The 18,757-nt window shown below is 45.4% G+C and overlaps 1 protein-coding gene across 4 annotated transcripts in view; it reads left to right on the top strand.

Annotated features, from left to right (window-relative positions):
* ATP8A1 (ATPase phospholipid transporting 8A1) overlaps positions 1–18,757 on the top strand; it is a 225,650-nt gene that overhangs the window by 155,072 nt on the left and 51,821 nt on the right. For all 4 annotated transcript variants that reach the window (XM_084797285.1, XM_084797286.1, XM_084797287.1 and 1 more), the window contains one exon: positions 7,632–7,804. In XM_084797285.1, coding sequence (XP_084653411.1) covers positions 7,632–7,804 — 173 coding nt within the window. The remainder of the gene's footprint in view (positions 1–7,631; positions 7,805–18,757) is intronic.

Genomic DNA, 18,757 nt, shown 5'->3' on the forward strand with positions numbered 1-18,757 from the left:
CGTGACCCCTCTGGGAGATTGGACTGTTGGGTTTTGTGTGTGTGGTTTTTTTCCCCCCAACTACAGTGTTTTACATCTGCCCTTGTCAGGAAAACTTATACTTGTATATCAGCAAAGCATGCAATATTTTTCCCCTCTCTCCATTATCTTTAGCAATATGTAGTATTGATGAAATGCATTTGTTTGGCTGCCTTCCACGAAGCTACTTCGGAGGACCCCTCTGACCATACGTTTTTAATGACTTAACCTTCTGTCTGCCCTTACCCATTTTGCAAAATTTACTTTATATTGGTTTGGTTCTATACACATATGTTTTTAAATATTATATTCTAATTTAGGATAGGAATTTAGAAACACCAAAGGTTTTTTTTATCAAAACCTATGTCAAAGAACGCTAGCTCTACTGACTGGGACGCAATACTAAATGGGCCAGTTGTACATAAATGTAGTTTCTCTCTACTCTCGGGTGTATATCCTTTTACTATTGCCTGCAGTAGCTGGAAGAGCAGTTGATATATGTATTGCGTAGGCGCGTTTGGAATGTCCAGCGTTCCACTGAATCAGTAACACATTGTAGAAAAATAAGTAATACCCAGTGGTTTGTCCAAGTTGTTATTACAAGAGTCATAACTCACTCTTTAAGAACGTGCTAAGGTTGTCCATGCTTGATATAGTCAGAATATGCTATTAGAAATGTTTCTGGAATGTTCTGTTAATTTGCAATTTTAGGGTGTGAACATTTGGAGAGCATAAAAGCAGAGAAAGAGTGAAACATTTGGTCATAAAACTCACGTGTTACATGATGATGAGGTAGGACCACAAGCCACCAAAATAGTCAATAAAATGTGCTCAGGTATCAGTACATATATATGTATACTTATACATATATATTCTGTTTAATATTTGTCCTTAGATTTGGTAAATTAAAGTAAGCTCCCATTGTCTAGGTGAAATTTATCTCTGTGCTAAAAAAAAAAATTTTCAGAGCCTTGATGGTGCCATAGCTGAAGAATACGCCGGAAAAACTAAATCTTACATTTATCATAAACAGACACGTATGTTAGTGCAGTCACCTCACACAAGAACCTACAGAACCGTGGCAGAGAAACTCCATTTTCACTTTGAAATTTTTGAAATGAGCTATATCAGATTGCTCTGCCTCGGGCAGAAATTGCTAAGGAAAAACAGACATTAATTATATAAATATTTCTCCTCCCACCATGCTCCAGGAGCTACATGCCATTTGAGAGGAGGAGGGGTTCTCATTGCTAGAGCTGGAGGGCACTCAAGTTCCCAGATAATGTTTATGTATTGGAAGCCGTGCTGGGAGAGCTGAGCGTTAGTGGCCACAGGTAGATGGGACAGCATCACTAGGAGACAGTGACAGAAAGTGTCAAGTGATCCCAGTACTGTTCCTCCTTTTTCTTTCTTTCTTTTCTTTCTTTTCTTTTTTTTTTTTTGTTTGTTTGTTTGTTTGTCTGGTTGGTTGTTGGTTGGTTTGGTTGGTTTGGTTGGTTTGTTTTGGTTTTGGTTTTGGTTTTCAAGACAGGGTTTCTCTGTGTAGCCTTGGCTGTCCTAGACTCATTTTCTAGACCAGGCTGGCCTCGAACTCACAGAGAGCCACCTTCCTCTGCCTCCCAGGTGCTGAGATTAAAGGCGTGCGCCCCGACGCCCAGCTGCTCCTGGGTTTTCTAAGGAGTGCAGGGCTGGACAGTGTGCAGGTGCTGCCTTGCCCTAGGTACCTCGATTGCACCTGATGCCAGGGGAGGGTAAAGAACTTGGGTGTCAGCTTCGTGCTGAGCACTGGGGAGGAGGATTTAGCCACGAGGCAGGGAGTTGGCACACGGCATCACTAACAGTCACTCTGGAGCAGTGGTTCTCAACCTTCCCAATGCTGCGATCCTTTGATCCAGTTAGTTCCTCATGCTGTGCTGACTCCTAACCATAAAATTGTCTTTGTTGCTACTTTATAACTATAATTTTGCTGTTGTGAATCCTAATGTAAATATCTATGCAGATATCTGATATACAGGATATCTAATATGCAAGCCCCTCCCCACAGGGGTCACAACCCACAGGTTGAGAACCACTGCTCTGGAGTCATCCCCAATCCCAAGTTCATGAAGCAAGATTTCATGGACTGTCACTCTGCACTACTGAGCACCCCATCAGAAGTACATGTTTCTCTCAAAAGGATGGTCCTAGGGCTTCTGGCTTCCAGGCGGCAATGGGTGGAACCTCAGAGTCTTGGGTTCTGCTCCCCTCAGGAACGGTTAGAGAGAGACTCCAGATCTCACTGGAGGTGTGGAAATTTTTTTTCTACTATGTTACAATTGGCTCTTGTTTGTTTGTTTGTTTGTTTGTTTGTTTTTCAAGACAGGGTTTCTCTGCGTAGCCTTGGCTGTCCTGGCCTCCCCAGGGAGAAGGGGAGTCCTTTCCCCAGAATAAATGATGAGTCTCAGAAGATCACAGTGGAGGAACGGAGTGAGAGAGAGAGAGAGAGAGAGAGAGAGAGAGAGAGAGAGAGAGCTTACTTTGTGAATCAGGGGCATTACAAAGCTTGGGCAGTGGGAGGATTTGGGGGGTTGAATGTGTTGGTTCACTGGGTCTAGGGGTGCCAGGGTGACTTCATTTACATGCAGCAGCACCGTCCTGTCATAAGAAGGGGAGCACAGGACTTAATTATCCTGTGGGCAGCGGCAAGGGGAAACCCCAGGTAGGATCAGAGACGGAGAGAGAGGTCATTGGCCGGAAGCTAAGATACAGACATCTTATTGGCTGGAAGCTAAGATACAGACATCTTATTGGCTGGAAGCTAAGATACAGACATCTTATTGGCATGGGGAGGGTGTGTCCAGGAGTCCCCAGTGCACAATGAACAGGTTTCTTATCAGGAGCGGATTGGGCCTGTAATCTCCCTGAGGGCTCTGTGACAGTCCTTAGAGGATCTGGGCTTTCCCCAGGTCAGGCAGAGAGGAAGGAACCCAGCTGAGGAAGGGAGGCCATCATTTTTGAGCTCAGGGCCTATCAGGCAATGCCGGACTTCTACCTTAGCAGCAGGGTCCAACAATGGACTCCGTGGAGCCCAAGAAGACCTGAGCAAAGAGTCTGCAGGTGACCAAGCCTAGCTTCTGCTCTGGCCTTTCCAGGGCCAGCTCGTGGTGAGGCTGTAAGTAAGGTGAGTCAAGCCAGCAAGAGTTAGAGAGGCACCCATCTCTCTCCCTGGCAGGAAGCCCTTTCTAGAGATCTCTAGATTATGTAGCTGCCTCATCTCATGCAGAAGGGGTCTGCAGCCAGGCATGGCAGTGCACACCTGTAGCCCCAGCACTGGAGAAGCTGAGGCAGGGGTTTCATGAGTTTGAGGCCAACCTCGGCTACATGTTGAATTCCAGACTAGCAAGAATCTGAATCAACCAATCAGTCTCTGTCTCTGTCTCTGTCTGTCTGTCTCTCTCTCTCTCTCTCTCTCTCTCTCTCTCAGACACACACACACACACACACACACACTTACCTCTCCAGTAGCCGCTAATACAGTAATAAATTTATCCACAGCCACAGGAGATAAGTTTCAGTGCAATATGGCCATAAAGTACAGCTCCCAGGCTTGAAGAAAATGCAATGACATTTCATAAATTAAAGAATTTTAAAACACTCCGAGCAGTAAATAAGGATAAAATATAAGCCACAACTAGCGGCACATAGCCAGCAACAGAGCTCCTTATACAAGAACACTATGAACTAAAATAGGGAGAGTTAGCAAATTGGTGTTAGTGTTACCTCGCACCCGAGGTGGGCTGCTGAGAATTCACTGTGTTGAGTTTTTCACCCGTCCCCGAAATGTCTCCTGACACCTCTTGATTTGAAGAAGATCTTTGGTAGTCACCAAGGAAACACAGAGGCACTAATGCCACAAATGAGAGTTCTCAGCCAGTTTGGAGGTGTCAGAGAGGACGTTAGAAAAGGAAAGTAGGGCACAGGGGACGCTCCCACAGCCTGGGGAGCACCGGGCTGAGTCCTCAGTGCTGAGGACAGTTTCTTCCTCAGATTTACAGCTGATCCCCAAAGATATCTGAAGTCTTCTTGGGGACCTTTGTAGGTTTCATTTCAGGTTTTCACATCAGGTGTCACTTGAGCAGTGACTTATGTAAATATAAACACACACACATATACATATACACACAGTGTCTTTTTATCTTTATTTGAAATTCTACTAAAGAGAACAAGAATTTCTCTCTCTCTCTCTCTCTCTCTCTCTCTCTCTCTCTCTCTCTCTCTCTCATAATAAAGGGGAATGGAATGCTGCCAGTGGAATGCTGTAGAACTTATCAGTGCTGTCATTCAATAAGCTGTACTTTTGGGTGTGTGACATTGTAGGCTCTGTGCATGTTGTGGCCAACGGTTCAACGGTGGAACTCCCCGGAAGGAGCTAAAGGCTTTATTGGCATCAGCTCAATTGCACTGGGCACCGTGGGGGCCTGGTAGGTCAGCTTGCTTTAGCAGGAAAGAAACTCAAGGAAGAGAGACATGTAAGAGTCACGCTTGTGGAGGGATCTGTGAGAGAAGTTCATCAAGGAAGGCTTGGTACCGTTTTTTAAGGCGGGGAGGGGCTTACACTCTAGTGGGTCCACAGCTGGAAGCCCTGGAAAGACTGTAGAGCAAGAACCAGCATGATTTGTGTTTTAACTCTGTTTTAGAAAGACAGATGAAAGGGCAGTGAAGGCTCTTGGGAAACAACAGAAAAAAAATAATAATGTGGCCTTGTACTTGCTTCTTGTGCTTTCACTGTGTGATACTTTTGGCGTTTGGTTTCTTTTTGATGGACTGTGCAGAGAATGACAAGCCAGAACAGAAACTTAATTCTGAGTCTACTTTACTCCGCAGTGTCAATGTATTCTTGAGCAAGAAGCTTAAGCAGTCTGTCTTAACCCTGGACAACAGTAGACCCCAGAGTCAGGGTTAGAGTAAGAGTTAAAAAAAATGTCCCACGTATATGCACAGTCCTTAGAACTGCCCAGTGTGCAGCACATGCTAGGTATTTATTATTATTATTATTTAGGTGGTTTATGTATCCGCCTAAACTCTACAAATTTTCTCTTAAAACAATCTGGAGCAATAGACTTTAGAATACCATTGCTAAGTTTCACTGCTAGGCTTTTAAAGACTTAGACACCTGCTTTTCTTAAGTCCTTTTGAGTGAAACAAATTCTTGCCCCCTGATATAAAGTTTAAACATCACATTGTGAGGCTTTAGTGCTAGGAATGCCGGCAGTTTTGCTCTACAGTATGACACGGTTTATCATCCAGATAAACAGATTCTACAATGACAGGATGGTGGGAGCCACATTTGAATACAAATACAAAAAACACCTTCAACTATCTCCCGTCTGAAAATTTAACTTCCTTGTCGCTTCCCTCACAATGAAATAACTTCAGAATGACAGGGCCAGGCCCATGAACTGGAGCATTAATGTTACCAGTTACGTTCCTCTTTCAGTCTTGTGACCAGTGCCCAATAACAACAACTTGAGATGAGGAAGGTGGCGGACCAGCTCACAGCACAGCGGGCAGGGAGCAGGGAGAAGCGGATGCCAGCACAGGCCCGGATGAGATAGCTCCACCCCCCACCCCCGGGGTGATGCTTCTTCCAACAGGCACCACCGTGAACCCATTTATTACTTCAGAGCGCTCGTGATCTGATTGTCACTGGAAACAGTCACAGCCACGCTCAGATGTCACTTAGTCTAACGGTGTTGGCAAGATAAACCACCACAAAAAGAAAAAAAAAAGCTGTTTTGAATATAATAAACACAAACTTATTTTTTATTAATTTTTCTTTACATCCTAGTCATACGTCCTCCCTCCCCTCCCCACTCCCAGAGAAGGAGAACCCCACCTACCTACCCACCCACCCCAGCATATCAGGTCGCATCAGGACTGAGTGCATCCCTTCCCCTGTGGCCCAGTGAAGCAGCCTCGCCACAGGAAAGCAACAAAAAAACAGGCAGCAGAGTCCATGTCATAGCCAGCCCCCACCTCCCTCACTAGGGTACCCACATGAGGACCTAGCTGCCCATTGGCTGCATCGGCAGCACAGGGGACCCAGGTCCAGTCCATGCGTGGTCCCTGGCTGGAGCCCCAGTCTCCACAGGGCCCCCTGAGCCCGTGGTTTGTTGGCTCTGTCAGTCCTTCTGTGTCACTACTGTCCCCTCTGAGTCCTCCGTCCTTCCCTCCCCCCACCCCGACTCTTCCCTAAGACCTCCCCCATGTTACACACACACACACACACACACACACACACACACTCTTCCCTAAGACCTCCCCAGTGCTCCACCCCATGTTTGGCTGTGTGGTCTGCGCATGTGCTACCAGCTCCTGGGTGGAGCCACTCAGAGGGCAGCCATGCTAGGCTCCCATCCGGCAAGCAGGGCAGAGCATCCTCAGGGCTTGGCTGTCTCTCATGGGCGGGTCTCAGGTTGGACCAGGCACCTGCTGGACATTTTCTCAATGTCTGCTCCTTCCTTGATAGGCAGAGCAACTCCTGGGTCAAAGTTTCTGTGGGTGGGCTGAACACAAACTATTCTATAAGCATATTATATGTAACTGTATTTTATTACATAAATAATGTAGATTTAGTGCTCGGAACGAAAATTCAGTTTGTTTCCTTGTGTAGAGTGAGTGGTGGTGTACTTCTTCAGTGTCAGGGCTCTTTGGAACAGGAACTGGGTGGGCCCATTACATCATAAGAAGAGTCCATACGGCTTGGGGGGAAAATTTGTTATGTGAAATGATAATTTTTTTTGTGGGAGATATTTTTTTAACCTTTTCCCCTTTTGGTGAAGTAGGCAAGCATTCCTTGATGTGCATCTGTTCTTGTGCAATCCCAATGATTAGAGCTTTTTATTCTGCTTAAGAGTGGACTATTGGTTGATAGAAAGGCTCCGTGTACTTGATCCATCAAATCCACCAAACTGCGTGTCTCCACCCCCCAAACGCATGTCTCCACCCCCCAAACGCGTGTCTCCACCCCCCAAACGCGTGTCTCCACCCCCAGACTAAAACAGCATCGCGGAACCAAGAAAGCCAATTCACGAAGTTACAGGAGATTACGAACCCTGCATTTCCTCCTTTAGGTCCCTGGGAATTAAACTGTCATAGCATTGAGTACTCTCAAAAGAACACCCATAAATTATTTAAATTATATTCCCCAACTTTTCCCCTTGGGTTCAGGGCAAATCAACTTTGACTAGTTCATAAATCAGACCAGTGTTGTTATATATATTTTTTTTCTAAAGAAGAGAGTTTCGTGAAAGTGCTTTTGCAGTATTGTGACTGTGGGATCAAGAGTGAACGGGGGGGGGGGGGGGGAAAGGGGGGGTACGCAGGAGTAAGCACCTGTGGTCCAGGCCCTGCCCTGCTGTGCACAGGTATATAACTTACACAGAGTTTAACTGAGAACCTTTTCAGTCCCCCCTCTAGAGGAGGCTTTGTAAGAACTGAAGAAATGAAGGTTTGTGAAAGCAAATTGAAAAATAAAATGCACTCAAAATAACTAAATTTAGTCACTAAACATCTTGAAGACGTCGTAGTAGAACAAAGGGAATGGATGCTGATGGCCTCGGTTGATATTCCAGGGGACAAGGGAGACGCTCAGCCGGCACTGTACCACCCTTGGAGACGCTCTTCGAAAGGAAAACGATTTTGCCCTTATAATTGATGGGAAGACCCTCAAATACGCCTTAACCTTTGGAGTCCGGCAATATTTCCTGGACTTAGCTTTGTCCTGCAAAGCCGTCATTTGCTGCAGGTAAGTTGTTCCCCAACGTTGTCAGGTTTCAACGAAGGTGACTTTATTTTAATGTTATTTTTTAATGGTTTTAATTATGTATATATGTGAGAGCGCGTATGTGCACATGTGTGTGTGTGTGTGTGTACCTGGGGAGTGGAGGGGTGTGGCCCAGGTGCTGGATGCCCCTGAAGCTGGAATTACAGGCAACTGGGTGCCAGGAGCGGAGAGGGTGGATCTCTGGGAAGAGCAGAATAACAGTTCTTAACTGCTGAACCCCCTCTCCAGCCTCATCTTAAGCCCTTGATTTTTACATGTTACATAGTTGTTTTAATCTAAGTTACAAATGTTAGGTTGCTTCAGTCATGGGCTCCAAGTCCCAAGGTTCAGAGACTGAGGTGGGTTTGTCAGCAGTTTTGAAAGTGAGTCCTAACAGTGAAGATTAAGTGCTGCTCATAATGTGAAATCACCAGCTTGTTGGCATTTATCTGTACCTTAAGTCAGTCCACGGCAGCCAGACAAGTGGCACAGGTCAATAATTCCAGCTACTCAGGGGGCTGAAGCCATAAAGATACCAAACTTAAGGTCTGCTTGGGAGATTTAGGGAGGCTCTATACCAAAAAAAAAAAAAAAATTAAATAAGTTAACTTTCAAAAAGACTACAAGTGTAGCTCAGTGGCCTTTGTCTGACATCTGCAACATTGCAACATTCTGGGTTCAAACTCCAATACTGGAAGAAAAAAAAAGTTGCTGGGACCAGGGCTGTAGCTCAGTGATAGAGTGAGCTCTGATCTTCAGCACCAAAGTGGGGGTACAAGATTATTTATCTGCGTTTTCATCTTGGCTCGTTTATAGAAGGAACGTGTTGACTTTATTTAGATCGCTGATCCTTACGGCTAGAATTTAGTCTGGAGGGAGATCATGATGCCAAGTGCAAACTGAGTCATTTTCCAAATAGCTGAATATGTTTCTGGCGGCTGTTTACTGACTCTAAAGACTCTTGCCTTCTAATTTACAATATTGCTCATACCCTAGATTAAAATCTCTTTTTCAGTTACCATGGCCTAATCCATGGAAGTGCCTCTGTGTTTACCACTTAGCTCTAGCCTGTCTGGTTTTCCTTGTCTAAATTGTTCAAGCTGTCCTCCTCCGATTTAAAGTACTTCATAGGACCGCCCGGGCTCCTCTCTTAGGGTCTCCTCGGCTAAGGAGTCTCCCTGTCACCCGCTTACTGAATCTCACCAGCTGGGCCCAGGGGATCCAGCACTTCCTCCACCCACCCTCCCTCCTTGGGATACAGGACGTGAGTGGGGCCTCTTGACAATTTCTCACAGTCGGTGCGCTAGCCTTTAACCTTAACATTCTTCTGTTTGCTCTATGTTGTAAAAGCTCTAGTTACTAACATTAAAAAGAGTTATTTCTTTTAAACCATTTTTGTCTCCGCTTATCCGCTTAATAGTGTGTTTCTTGAATTTCAACTGAAATTCACTTTCTGGACTGTATTTACACAACATACCCTAGATCGTGTGTAAGCGACCTACAAAACTGTATTATCCTCTTGAGAGCTAAGACTTGCCTGTGGTTTTCGGGTACCTAAGTATTTTAGCTATAGAATCTAGTCTTCCCTGTGGTGTATATTAAAAATATGACTGAAATTCTTGAGTGATACTTGATGCAGATGCTTAGTGTTCATAACAGCCATGTTCTTTCTTTATCACAATGATGACAATTGTATTCTATTCTTGGTTCTACTTGGGCATCTTCATGCTTTTTTTAAGGTCTGGGGCTACAGTAACTTTCAGTGGTTTCTTGCTAATGTCTTGACAGAGGCCCACTAGTGCCCAGCCCTCACACTCTTCCGTGGGATAACTTTGTGCTGCACTTAGTCACGTTCACAAGGATCAGCAGGAGATTACTCAAAAGCCCATGAGTGTTATGACTGCTGGCTCCTACTCAGAAACCAAATGCAGGCCAGAAAACAATGATGTCTAGATAAAGTGGCCAGTTGGCACTAGCTAGCATCTATGACGACGTGCATGCCTGCTGTGCACGGGGCACCGGTATCGCACTCACCAAGAGGAATATGACTCACTACCTGCTCTCCTTGCTGTCCCTGTCCTCTCTCTCTAAGAAGAGTCACAGTATGTTTGAAAGACACAGGCGGGAAGCCTGTGTTCCTGATGCAGGCGTTACAGCGGGTGCCTCCCACAGCTCTCCAAAGAGCTCGCCTTCAGGGCTCAGCAACAGCAGAGGAACACTGTTGTAGCAGAGGCAAGCTACAGGTATGTTCTGTGCTCTGGAGATCTCCTCCTGGAGGACGACAAGTCACATGGACCTCGGAGCTCATCCAGGCCAGGGACCCTGGGATGGATTCCCTACCCCACCCCCCCACCCTGCCATGAGTGTGCAGTCAGTGCTGACACTGAGCTTGTGAAGCTGTGTGTGGCTGCTTACCCCCTCCTCAGCTGCCCCTGTTCCATGAATGTTTGAGGGTCATGTTGGTCCCTGGGCAGATAGGTCTATTCAGGATTTTGCTCTTGTTTTAATGAAACATCTTTCTTCTGCTCTTTTTATTCTAATTATGTCCATGCTCTCTTTCTCTAAAGAAAAGCTTCTGTTTTGGCGCTGAGGCTGGTGTAACCCATAATTACATCAGTGCCACAGCTGGATTAATGTCTGTGCACCCTTCTTGGACTGGTGCCTCTTCAGAGTTAAATCGCCGGCACAGACTGTGTTTTCCTCGTTCCTTGTCCTGACCTCTCAGTGTAATGATCATGTTCCTATCAGAGGTTGGCACTGAGGAGTGAGTGAGCCTGTGAATGGTCCTTGGAGAATGGCTCCTCGGTTCTCACATAACAATGGTCTCCCAGCCTCAGGAAACTCTAGACTTTATTCTATTGGAAAAATGATGCTCAGATAAATATTGAATATTGTATCAAAATACCGCATAGTACTGTTTCCCAGGTTACTTCATGTTCATGCTAACTCTTTGGGATTTTTTCCCCCTCAAATTGAGACTCCCTTCCAATCTACTGCTTGTCAGTCCACACACATGAAGGTAATTCAGAACAGGACTGTTCTCTACAGTCCACTGAGGCAATGGATAATGAGACAGAGAGTCTCTCGTTCACTCTGTCCTCAGGATCCAATCAGCGAAAGGAGTTTTTAGTGTTTGCCTAATTGCTATGGTTACAAAGATGAGCTTTGGCTGAGCTTTTGCCCCACCCACCCACCCCAACTCCCACCCCCCACCTCCCGTCCCACCAGAGCCTCCCGCTGAATTGTGGTCAGTACCCACCGCATCTCCCACTCATCACTGATTCCTGAGGGGACCATCCAGAGACAGAGCTAATCGCCCCAGCCCAAAATTATTCGGGGCATTTGAGTCCTGGTTTTGGTTTACAGAGTATAGGCTACATGTTATATACCTCAAGAAGTGTGTGTGTGTGTGTGTGTGTGTGTGTGTGTGTGTGTGTGTGTGTGTGTCTAAAGACAAAACACCAGAACATAGTCCTGTTTTTTATCATCAGCCTAGCAAGCTGTGTTCACATAAACTATGTAGCTTTTGTGTTTGCTGTTGGGCAGTTTACCTCTAACACAGGTCACCGGATAAGAAACATGCACCCATGTCTAAAAGTTTCTTGCTGGCGACATATCAAACAAGCAGCTGCTTCTGGTGCTTCTTTCCTTTTATTTACTTGCCCAAGTCCACTGCTTCTTACTTGGGATAATCACAGATAAGGCTGGTTGGTTGGTTGGTTGGTTCTTTAACTGGCTGGTCTGTGAGACAGGGTCTCAGGTAGTCCAGGCTAGCTTTGAGCTCACTATGTACACAAAGCTAGCCTTGAGTTCCTAGTCCTCTTTCTTCCTCCTCCTCCTCCCCCTCCTCCTCCTCCTCCTGCTCCCAAGTACTAGCAAGCGTTACAGGCATGTGCCGGCACACCCTCTCTGGTGCTTTTGAAGAACAATAGAAAGTTCTGGTTTGGTTGGACCCTGCCAGAAGAAACATGCATGCTCCAATGCATGATGGTGTAGACCACTATCAGGGTTCTCACGCGTGACCTGCAACTCCCTAAGGAAAACAAGCTTTGCTCTAGTACCCGTGACTTGCAGAAACATCTGAAGTTGAGAGCTGTCCTGAGGTTCTAGATAAATAACTCCTGAGCTCAGCTGCCAGCACTTTCGCCTTCCCATCAGTATATTAGCACGGTGCTGTTTTGACTGGGGTGTTCAGGAAACGTCTGTTCTAACTCTACCTCCATGGCACCGTAGACACTGAATCGAACCATTCTCTCTGCATAATGATGAGATCAGAGGGTAGCGGTGTAGAACCCTCCGGGTACTCAGACGCCTGCAGCAGGTAGAGGACAAGCTACTGAGATGTGGAAAGGAAGGAAGCACCGGGGCTCTCTCCTAGGGTAACTCATCCCAGCCAGGGAGCAGCTGGCCAGAAGCCTGCCTGTCATCCTTGGAGTGTTCGGATGAGCACTTTTGTTGGATGCTCTGTGCTGGGCAGCACATCTCTGCTGCTTAGATCCTGGTCTGGGGACAGACACAGCTGTTGTTTCTCTGACCCATCCCTCCAGAAAATCAGGAAGGCCACAGTGAAGTATCGCTGGGTTAAATAGTGTGTGGTTTCTGAGGCCCTCGTCCGTTCACATAGCCCAGCTTTTCAAAGAATTTTAAGGGTTTTTTTTTTCTGTAGTTGTCAGTTTAGTTTAAACATATTTTGAAACTTACATTCTGTGACAGTTGGTTGAAAATTGGCTTAGAGCCTCCAGCTTTTAGACTGGCTAGTAATCACCGTCCTACTGCATAATTTATGTACTCATGTCTCCTGGAAAGCAGAGGTTAAACTGAAGTAAGCATTTTTCTCTACTTGCAACATCTCTAATCAAAGCTTAACCCCGTTTTAGGCCATTTTCCTCATAGTAGACTTTAAAAAAAAAATCCATTTGACTTCAGTGAGTGGTGTCAGAGTAACACTCCCAGGCAAAGCCTTCTGCCTTTACTCTGCCCAATGGCATCTTCCAAGAAGAGGCCCAGAGGGGATACTTTGTATATTTTCTGTTGTAGCATGAGTATGTTAAATAAAAGGGGGTCAAGGTAGATCTACTTCCTGAGACTTTGGGGGACCAGTCTTTAGCTTAAGGATGTCTCTAAACAAATGTTCTACTTAAGAGGTAGCAACAAGGACCAAACAAAGCCAGTAAACACTCAACGGACCGTCCTTCAAAGAAAAATCAGTTATGCACACCACTGGGTGCCAAGCAGATGTTTGGCTTCGGAAGACTTACAAACTGTTAATGAATGTCGACCTTATACTTACTTCCAAGAAAATCTGAATAAATATTGGAAATGCAGAGAGATTGTTTCTTTCACAGAAGTCTGACTAAAGGACATACTGAGAGGGTTTTATAGCTTTATAAAAATGCCCATATTTAGATTTGACATAAATCCTCAGCTCAGCCCTCGCTCGTCACGTTTGCTATTCCACTTCTACTAAGGATGCTGAGGAAGCTATGGGTCTCATTATGTGCGGTAGCCACCTCTGATGAGCTGCACCAGAAAAGCCCTCACGTGTGTGAACGCCTAAGAGCACACAGAAATCTGAGAGCCACCAAGTGCCGCTTGCTATAACTCAATATGGTGGAGTTTCAGGTGTGACTCTAAAAAAGACACACCCATTACACACTACAGTCATGGCCACTTATGCTAAAGAGTATGTAAAGCCTATGTGAATAGTCTGCGCATTTTTTACAAAGTATACACGTCTCACCCCAACATGGCTGGTGCCCAAGGAGCCCCTCGTGCTACCTGCAGTTCCTAGTAGCTGCTGCCTCGATATCCATCACCACCCTTCTTAAATTACACCTCCGCTTACTCAATTTACCCGCTCTGTGTTGTATTTTACTGACGCCCAGTGCCGCAGCTATGTATCCCAGACAAGTACATTGCGATCCTCAAGAGCGCTGTGCTTTTCGTCAATTTTAAGCGCCTGAACTTTGCAGGTTTCAAAAACCATCGATAAACCGAAACTCTACTGTGGCCTTCAGCCAAATATCTAATAGATTGCCTTCCGTTTTCTCAGTTCTGATTCGCCAAAGGGCACGAGATGTGTGTTGTAGGGCGTGTCTAAGAGCTCTCAGCCTGTGGGACCCTACTGTGTAAAATAAGGGGCAGGGGGAGGCGGAGTTCATTACGAACCCATGATGGATTTTTGGCGATTGTCTTCATTTTAATAAATGGGTTTTGCTTAAGGAAAGTTAAAGAAAGGCTGGGTTCTGAGCTCCAAGTGGAGATAACAGGTCGAAAAAGCAGGCAAGACTTTCTGCCAGCGCCAAGGCATGGAGCAGAGAGAAGGGAAGAAACACCCTACAGGAAGGATGGTTTTGAAAAATAGATGCGTGAAAAAGCCACCGAGAACTAAGAAGGTAGTATAAGAGAGCTTGCAGATTGGGGTACAAGAGAGGAGCTGGCGCCAGCTCTGACATTCCGCACAAGGAAGGACGTGTTTTAGAAAGCAATCGTGGGCAGACGTTCCCCGTACTTGAGACTGAAGCAAGGGAGTCAGGCTTGCAAGACAAACACTCCAGTGCTGGCCTACCACGCCGACCTTAAACTACGCCAAATGGTGTTCTTGGTCTAAACATTATAATAAAATTTCCTACTAGGAGCAGTTTTCTTTTTAGTGCCTTCTGTAAGATGCGTTTGCCAATTTCAGTTTATTGTGTTGCTGTATGCAGCCTCAGCCCTCGGATATGCACTGTCAGTGTGGAACAGCCCCTATCAAAAATACCATCTGAACCACTGAAATTAAAGGCATGGCGGTTTATCTGTATAAATGTGTGTACTCCACCAAAGAAACGGTGTCTAAAATGTGCCTCAGAAAGGAAGTCTTTCTTGAAGTTACTTTTCCGTTTTTCTTTTTCCCCTGAGAAGAACTGTCTGTATGTTATTTCTGTATCCTTGGCCCCTACAATGTAAAGTCTCTTGGCTTCCTTTGACTCCACAGAATATCAGCAGATGTTGGTTTTGGAGGCTAGGAGGGTACTCACTCATCGGTCATTTGAATAGCACAGTTTTCTTACCCAAAAGTGGTTGAATGTTTCACTATGCTCCATATGCTAAATATCCTGAGGATTTGCTACATAAGCTGCTGTTTTCATTCCAGTAGTAAATCCACCATGAGCTTCCAGTGCAGTTCCAACTCACAGGTAATTTTTGTATGCGAAACATACATTTTGCCACATACTAATGTCCTCTCAGCCTGAATCGTTATCAGTGAACTTAACAAATTTTAATTTAAAAGAAACCAGTAAGGTTTTTTCCTCCCTTTTCATAACTTTGTTATTACTCAGCCAAATATGGCTCAATGGAAATAGACTGATATTCACAGGAGAGATCTTAGGAAGTTAGCAAGAAAGGAAAGTACAGCATGTCCTGGCTGCCGCCTTCTAAACAGCATCCGGGGGAAAGCCTCAGGCTTAATAAGTAAAGCTTCGTTACTACATTTATAGAACACTTCATGGTAATTAATACAGTTACCCTAGTTAGCTTTAATTGTCATCTTGATGCAGCCTAGAATCATCTAAGAGAGTTTCAACTGAAGAATTGCCCAGATCAGGCTGACCTGTGGACGTTACCTGTGGGGGATCGCCTTGATTACTAATTAATTCAAGAGTGCCTAGCCCACTGTGGGCATCATCATTCCTAGGCAGGCATCCTGGACTGAACAGGAAAGCTAAGTGTGAGTGGTGAGTGGTGAGAAGCTAAACCAGCAAGCAGCGTTCCCCCGTGGTTTCTGCTTCAGGCTCTTACTTGAGTTGCTGCCCTGACTCCCTTCAATGATAGAAGCAGAGATAAAACATTTCCTCCTCTCTTGGCCGGAGTGTTTCATCACAGCAACAGACTACAGCAAACTATCCTTCCGTTTTTCTCTTAGTGTGTGTGTGTGTGTTTTGTTTTGTATGTTTTGTTTTGTGTTTTACCTTTTATGCGTGGCCAAGAGGAATATCATAATTCATCATATTAAATTGTGTTTAGGATGATAACCCCTCCCCCAAAAAATATTCTCACCTACACATTTGAAATTATACCCATAATGCAGTATTCTTGCCTTTAACATTATAAAGCTTTGGCTGCCGATGAAAAGTCCTCGCATAATTTTTATGCCTATGTAGATATATATATATATATATATACACATATATAGATACATATAATCAATGTTCTATTCAGAAAGACAGGTATTCCCATTAAACGCATGCAAAACAAAGCTCGTATATGATAGACCACCTGGGGCTGGGAAGATGGCTCAGTGGTTAAGAGCACCAGATGCTCTTCCAGAGGACCCAAGTTTGATACCCGGTGCCCACATGGTGGCTTACAACACCGTATAGCATCAATTCCAGAGGACCCAATCACACCAGACACACGTGCAGGCAAAACACTCTAACACATAAAAATAAATATATTTTTAAAAAATATACAGACCACCCATACATTTCTTAGCTTAGGATGACAAAACACTCCAGCACTCTCTGGTCAGTGTCTGCAGGGTGCTGCACGTCACTATGTAACAAATTCGAAAAATAATGGATACCAGGTGCATAAACTGCAGCCAGAAGCAGATCTACCCAGAAGCAGATCCACCCGGAAGCAGATCCATCCGAGAAGTAGATCCATCCAGAAGCAGATCCACCCGGAAGCAGATCCATCCAGGAAGCAGATCCACCCGGAAGCAGATCCACCCGGAAGCAGATCCATCCAGGAAGCAGATCCATCCAGGAAGCAGATCCATCCGGAAGCAGATACACCTGGAAGCAGATCCATCCGAGAAGCAGATCCATCCGAGAAGCAGATCCATCCAGAAGCAGATCCACCTGGAAGCACACTTTGCTCCACTTGCGCTCGCTCCTAGGCCACACCACAAGGGACCACCCTCTGTTTGTGGTGCATGGGAAGAAAAGCAGACCTCCACAGCACATGCTACATTAGGAACCTTTTCCAACAGAGCCTCTTACTGCTCCCAGAAAGGAAAAGTCAGCGTTTCAGTCTTGCTGAAAACCCACAAGTGGGATAAACTGTATAGACATATAGACATGCAGGCATCTGGGAGAAGAAAGCAGCGCTGTTACAATGATTCCGGATTGTACGGTTGGTCACTGCTGGAACTTAGAAATCTGAAGGCTTATATATTCCCAGCCGTAGACGTACAGTTTTGTGATAAGCACTAGGAAAAATTAGCTGGCTGAAGATCGTGGCTGCTCTATGCCAACGGTTCACAACCTGTGGGTCACGACCCTTTCTGAGGGTTAAGCAATCCTTTCTCAAAGGTTGTACATCATGTATTCTGCATATCAGGGTCTTTACGTTACAATTGATAATGGTATCCAGGTCACAGTTATATAAAGTAGCAGTGAAATGTTTTTATGGTTGGGAGTCTCCACATCAGGAAGAACTATGTTAAAGGGTCGCAGCATTAGGAAGGCCGAGAACCACTGCTCTGGGCTGCTATAGCAATTGTGCATCTCCAAAAGCCTGTGCTGAAATCAATAAAGCAAACCCTGGTGGGAGGTTTGAATTGCTAGAAGCCCATCAAGAGAGCCACGCTCTGGCAAACTTGAGTGTAGAAAGAAACCCACCTCCTCCCAAATGAGCTCTCCCGTCTTTGTCAAAGAGGCCGCCTTCCAGTATCTGAAATTGCTGGAGGCAAAACTGTCAAGAGGCCATGTGTCATACCACTCCGTCCTGCTTTCGTTTCCTGGTGCTTTGGTGAAATATTCTAATCAGAGTAACTTAAGGGAGAACAGGTAAACTTGGCCCGCAGTTCCAGGTCACCGTGAATCCTGTCCCTGGGTCCACAGCAGCAGAAGCCTGAGAATTGCAACTTCTCAACACCTTGAAAGCAACAGCCTCTTGAGTGTCCCTCGTCCAAACTGCTTGGGTTCAGCGTGACTCAGAACGTGGGGTCCTAAGGTTTGGAATATGTGCTTCTAGATACAAGCCCGAGGTCTAAGCATGAGTTTCATTCATAGTTCATAACAAATTATTTCGTGTTTCATATATAAGGTTCTCCAATAACCTGAGACACACAGCCAGAAGATAATTTTCTGTATTTTGATTTGTTTTGACCGTGACTTTGTCCCATGGGATCAGGTGTAGAAAATCCAGGGTTTCAACGAGCAGGTTTCCTGGCAAAACACGGCTGTAGACCCTGGCTCACAAGCCTGCACGTTCATATTCTGAGTGAAGTATATGCGTCCGTGTTTTACACTTTGTAAATCTAACATCGTTGTTTAGCTACTAGCTGCTCTAGCAAAGTCTGCAGCAATGGGGGCTTGACTCTCCTTCCCCGCCTGGACTCTCTGTGCTGGTCAAACCTATCGCGCATCTCGGAGGCTGCCTCTGACTGCAGTGCTACTTCTCTTTTGTTTTCTTTTTCCTTTTTCTTTCCTTTTTTTTTTAAATTTTTCTTTCTTTCTGACTTAAAGACACATTTTTCTTGCTGAGGGTATTCCTACTTTTTTCTGAACACCTGAGTTAGTTGTCTCCATCGAGGGTAGGTGAAGATCCTTACTTATTTTTTTTTTTTTTTCGAGACAGGGTTTCTCTATGTAGCCCTGGCTGTCCTGGACTCACTTTGTAGACCAGGCTGGCCTCGAACTCACAGTGATCCGCCTGCCTCTGCCTCCCGAGTGCTGGGATTAAAGGTGTGCGCCACCACGCCCGGCTTCCTTACCTAATTTTAATTTGGATGTTCTATGACTTTATATTCCTGATTGCTATGACAAAACACTTGACACGGACAGTTTAAGGAAAGAAGAGGGTTTGGTTCAACTTTGAGGAGACATGACGCACAGTGGCGAGGGAGGCGTGGTGAGAGGGGCATGGATGGGCTGGTGGCATCTCTGTGAGCAGTCAGCTCACAGTGAACATCGGGTGGGCTTTCAACTTCCCCCCCTTCAGTCA

This window comes from Acomys minous (assembly GCF_964271855.1).
Source record: "Acomys minous genome assembly, chromosome: 10".
Taxonomy (NCBI): Eukaryota; Metazoa; Chordata; class Mammalia; order Rodentia; family Muridae; genus Acomys; species Acomys minous.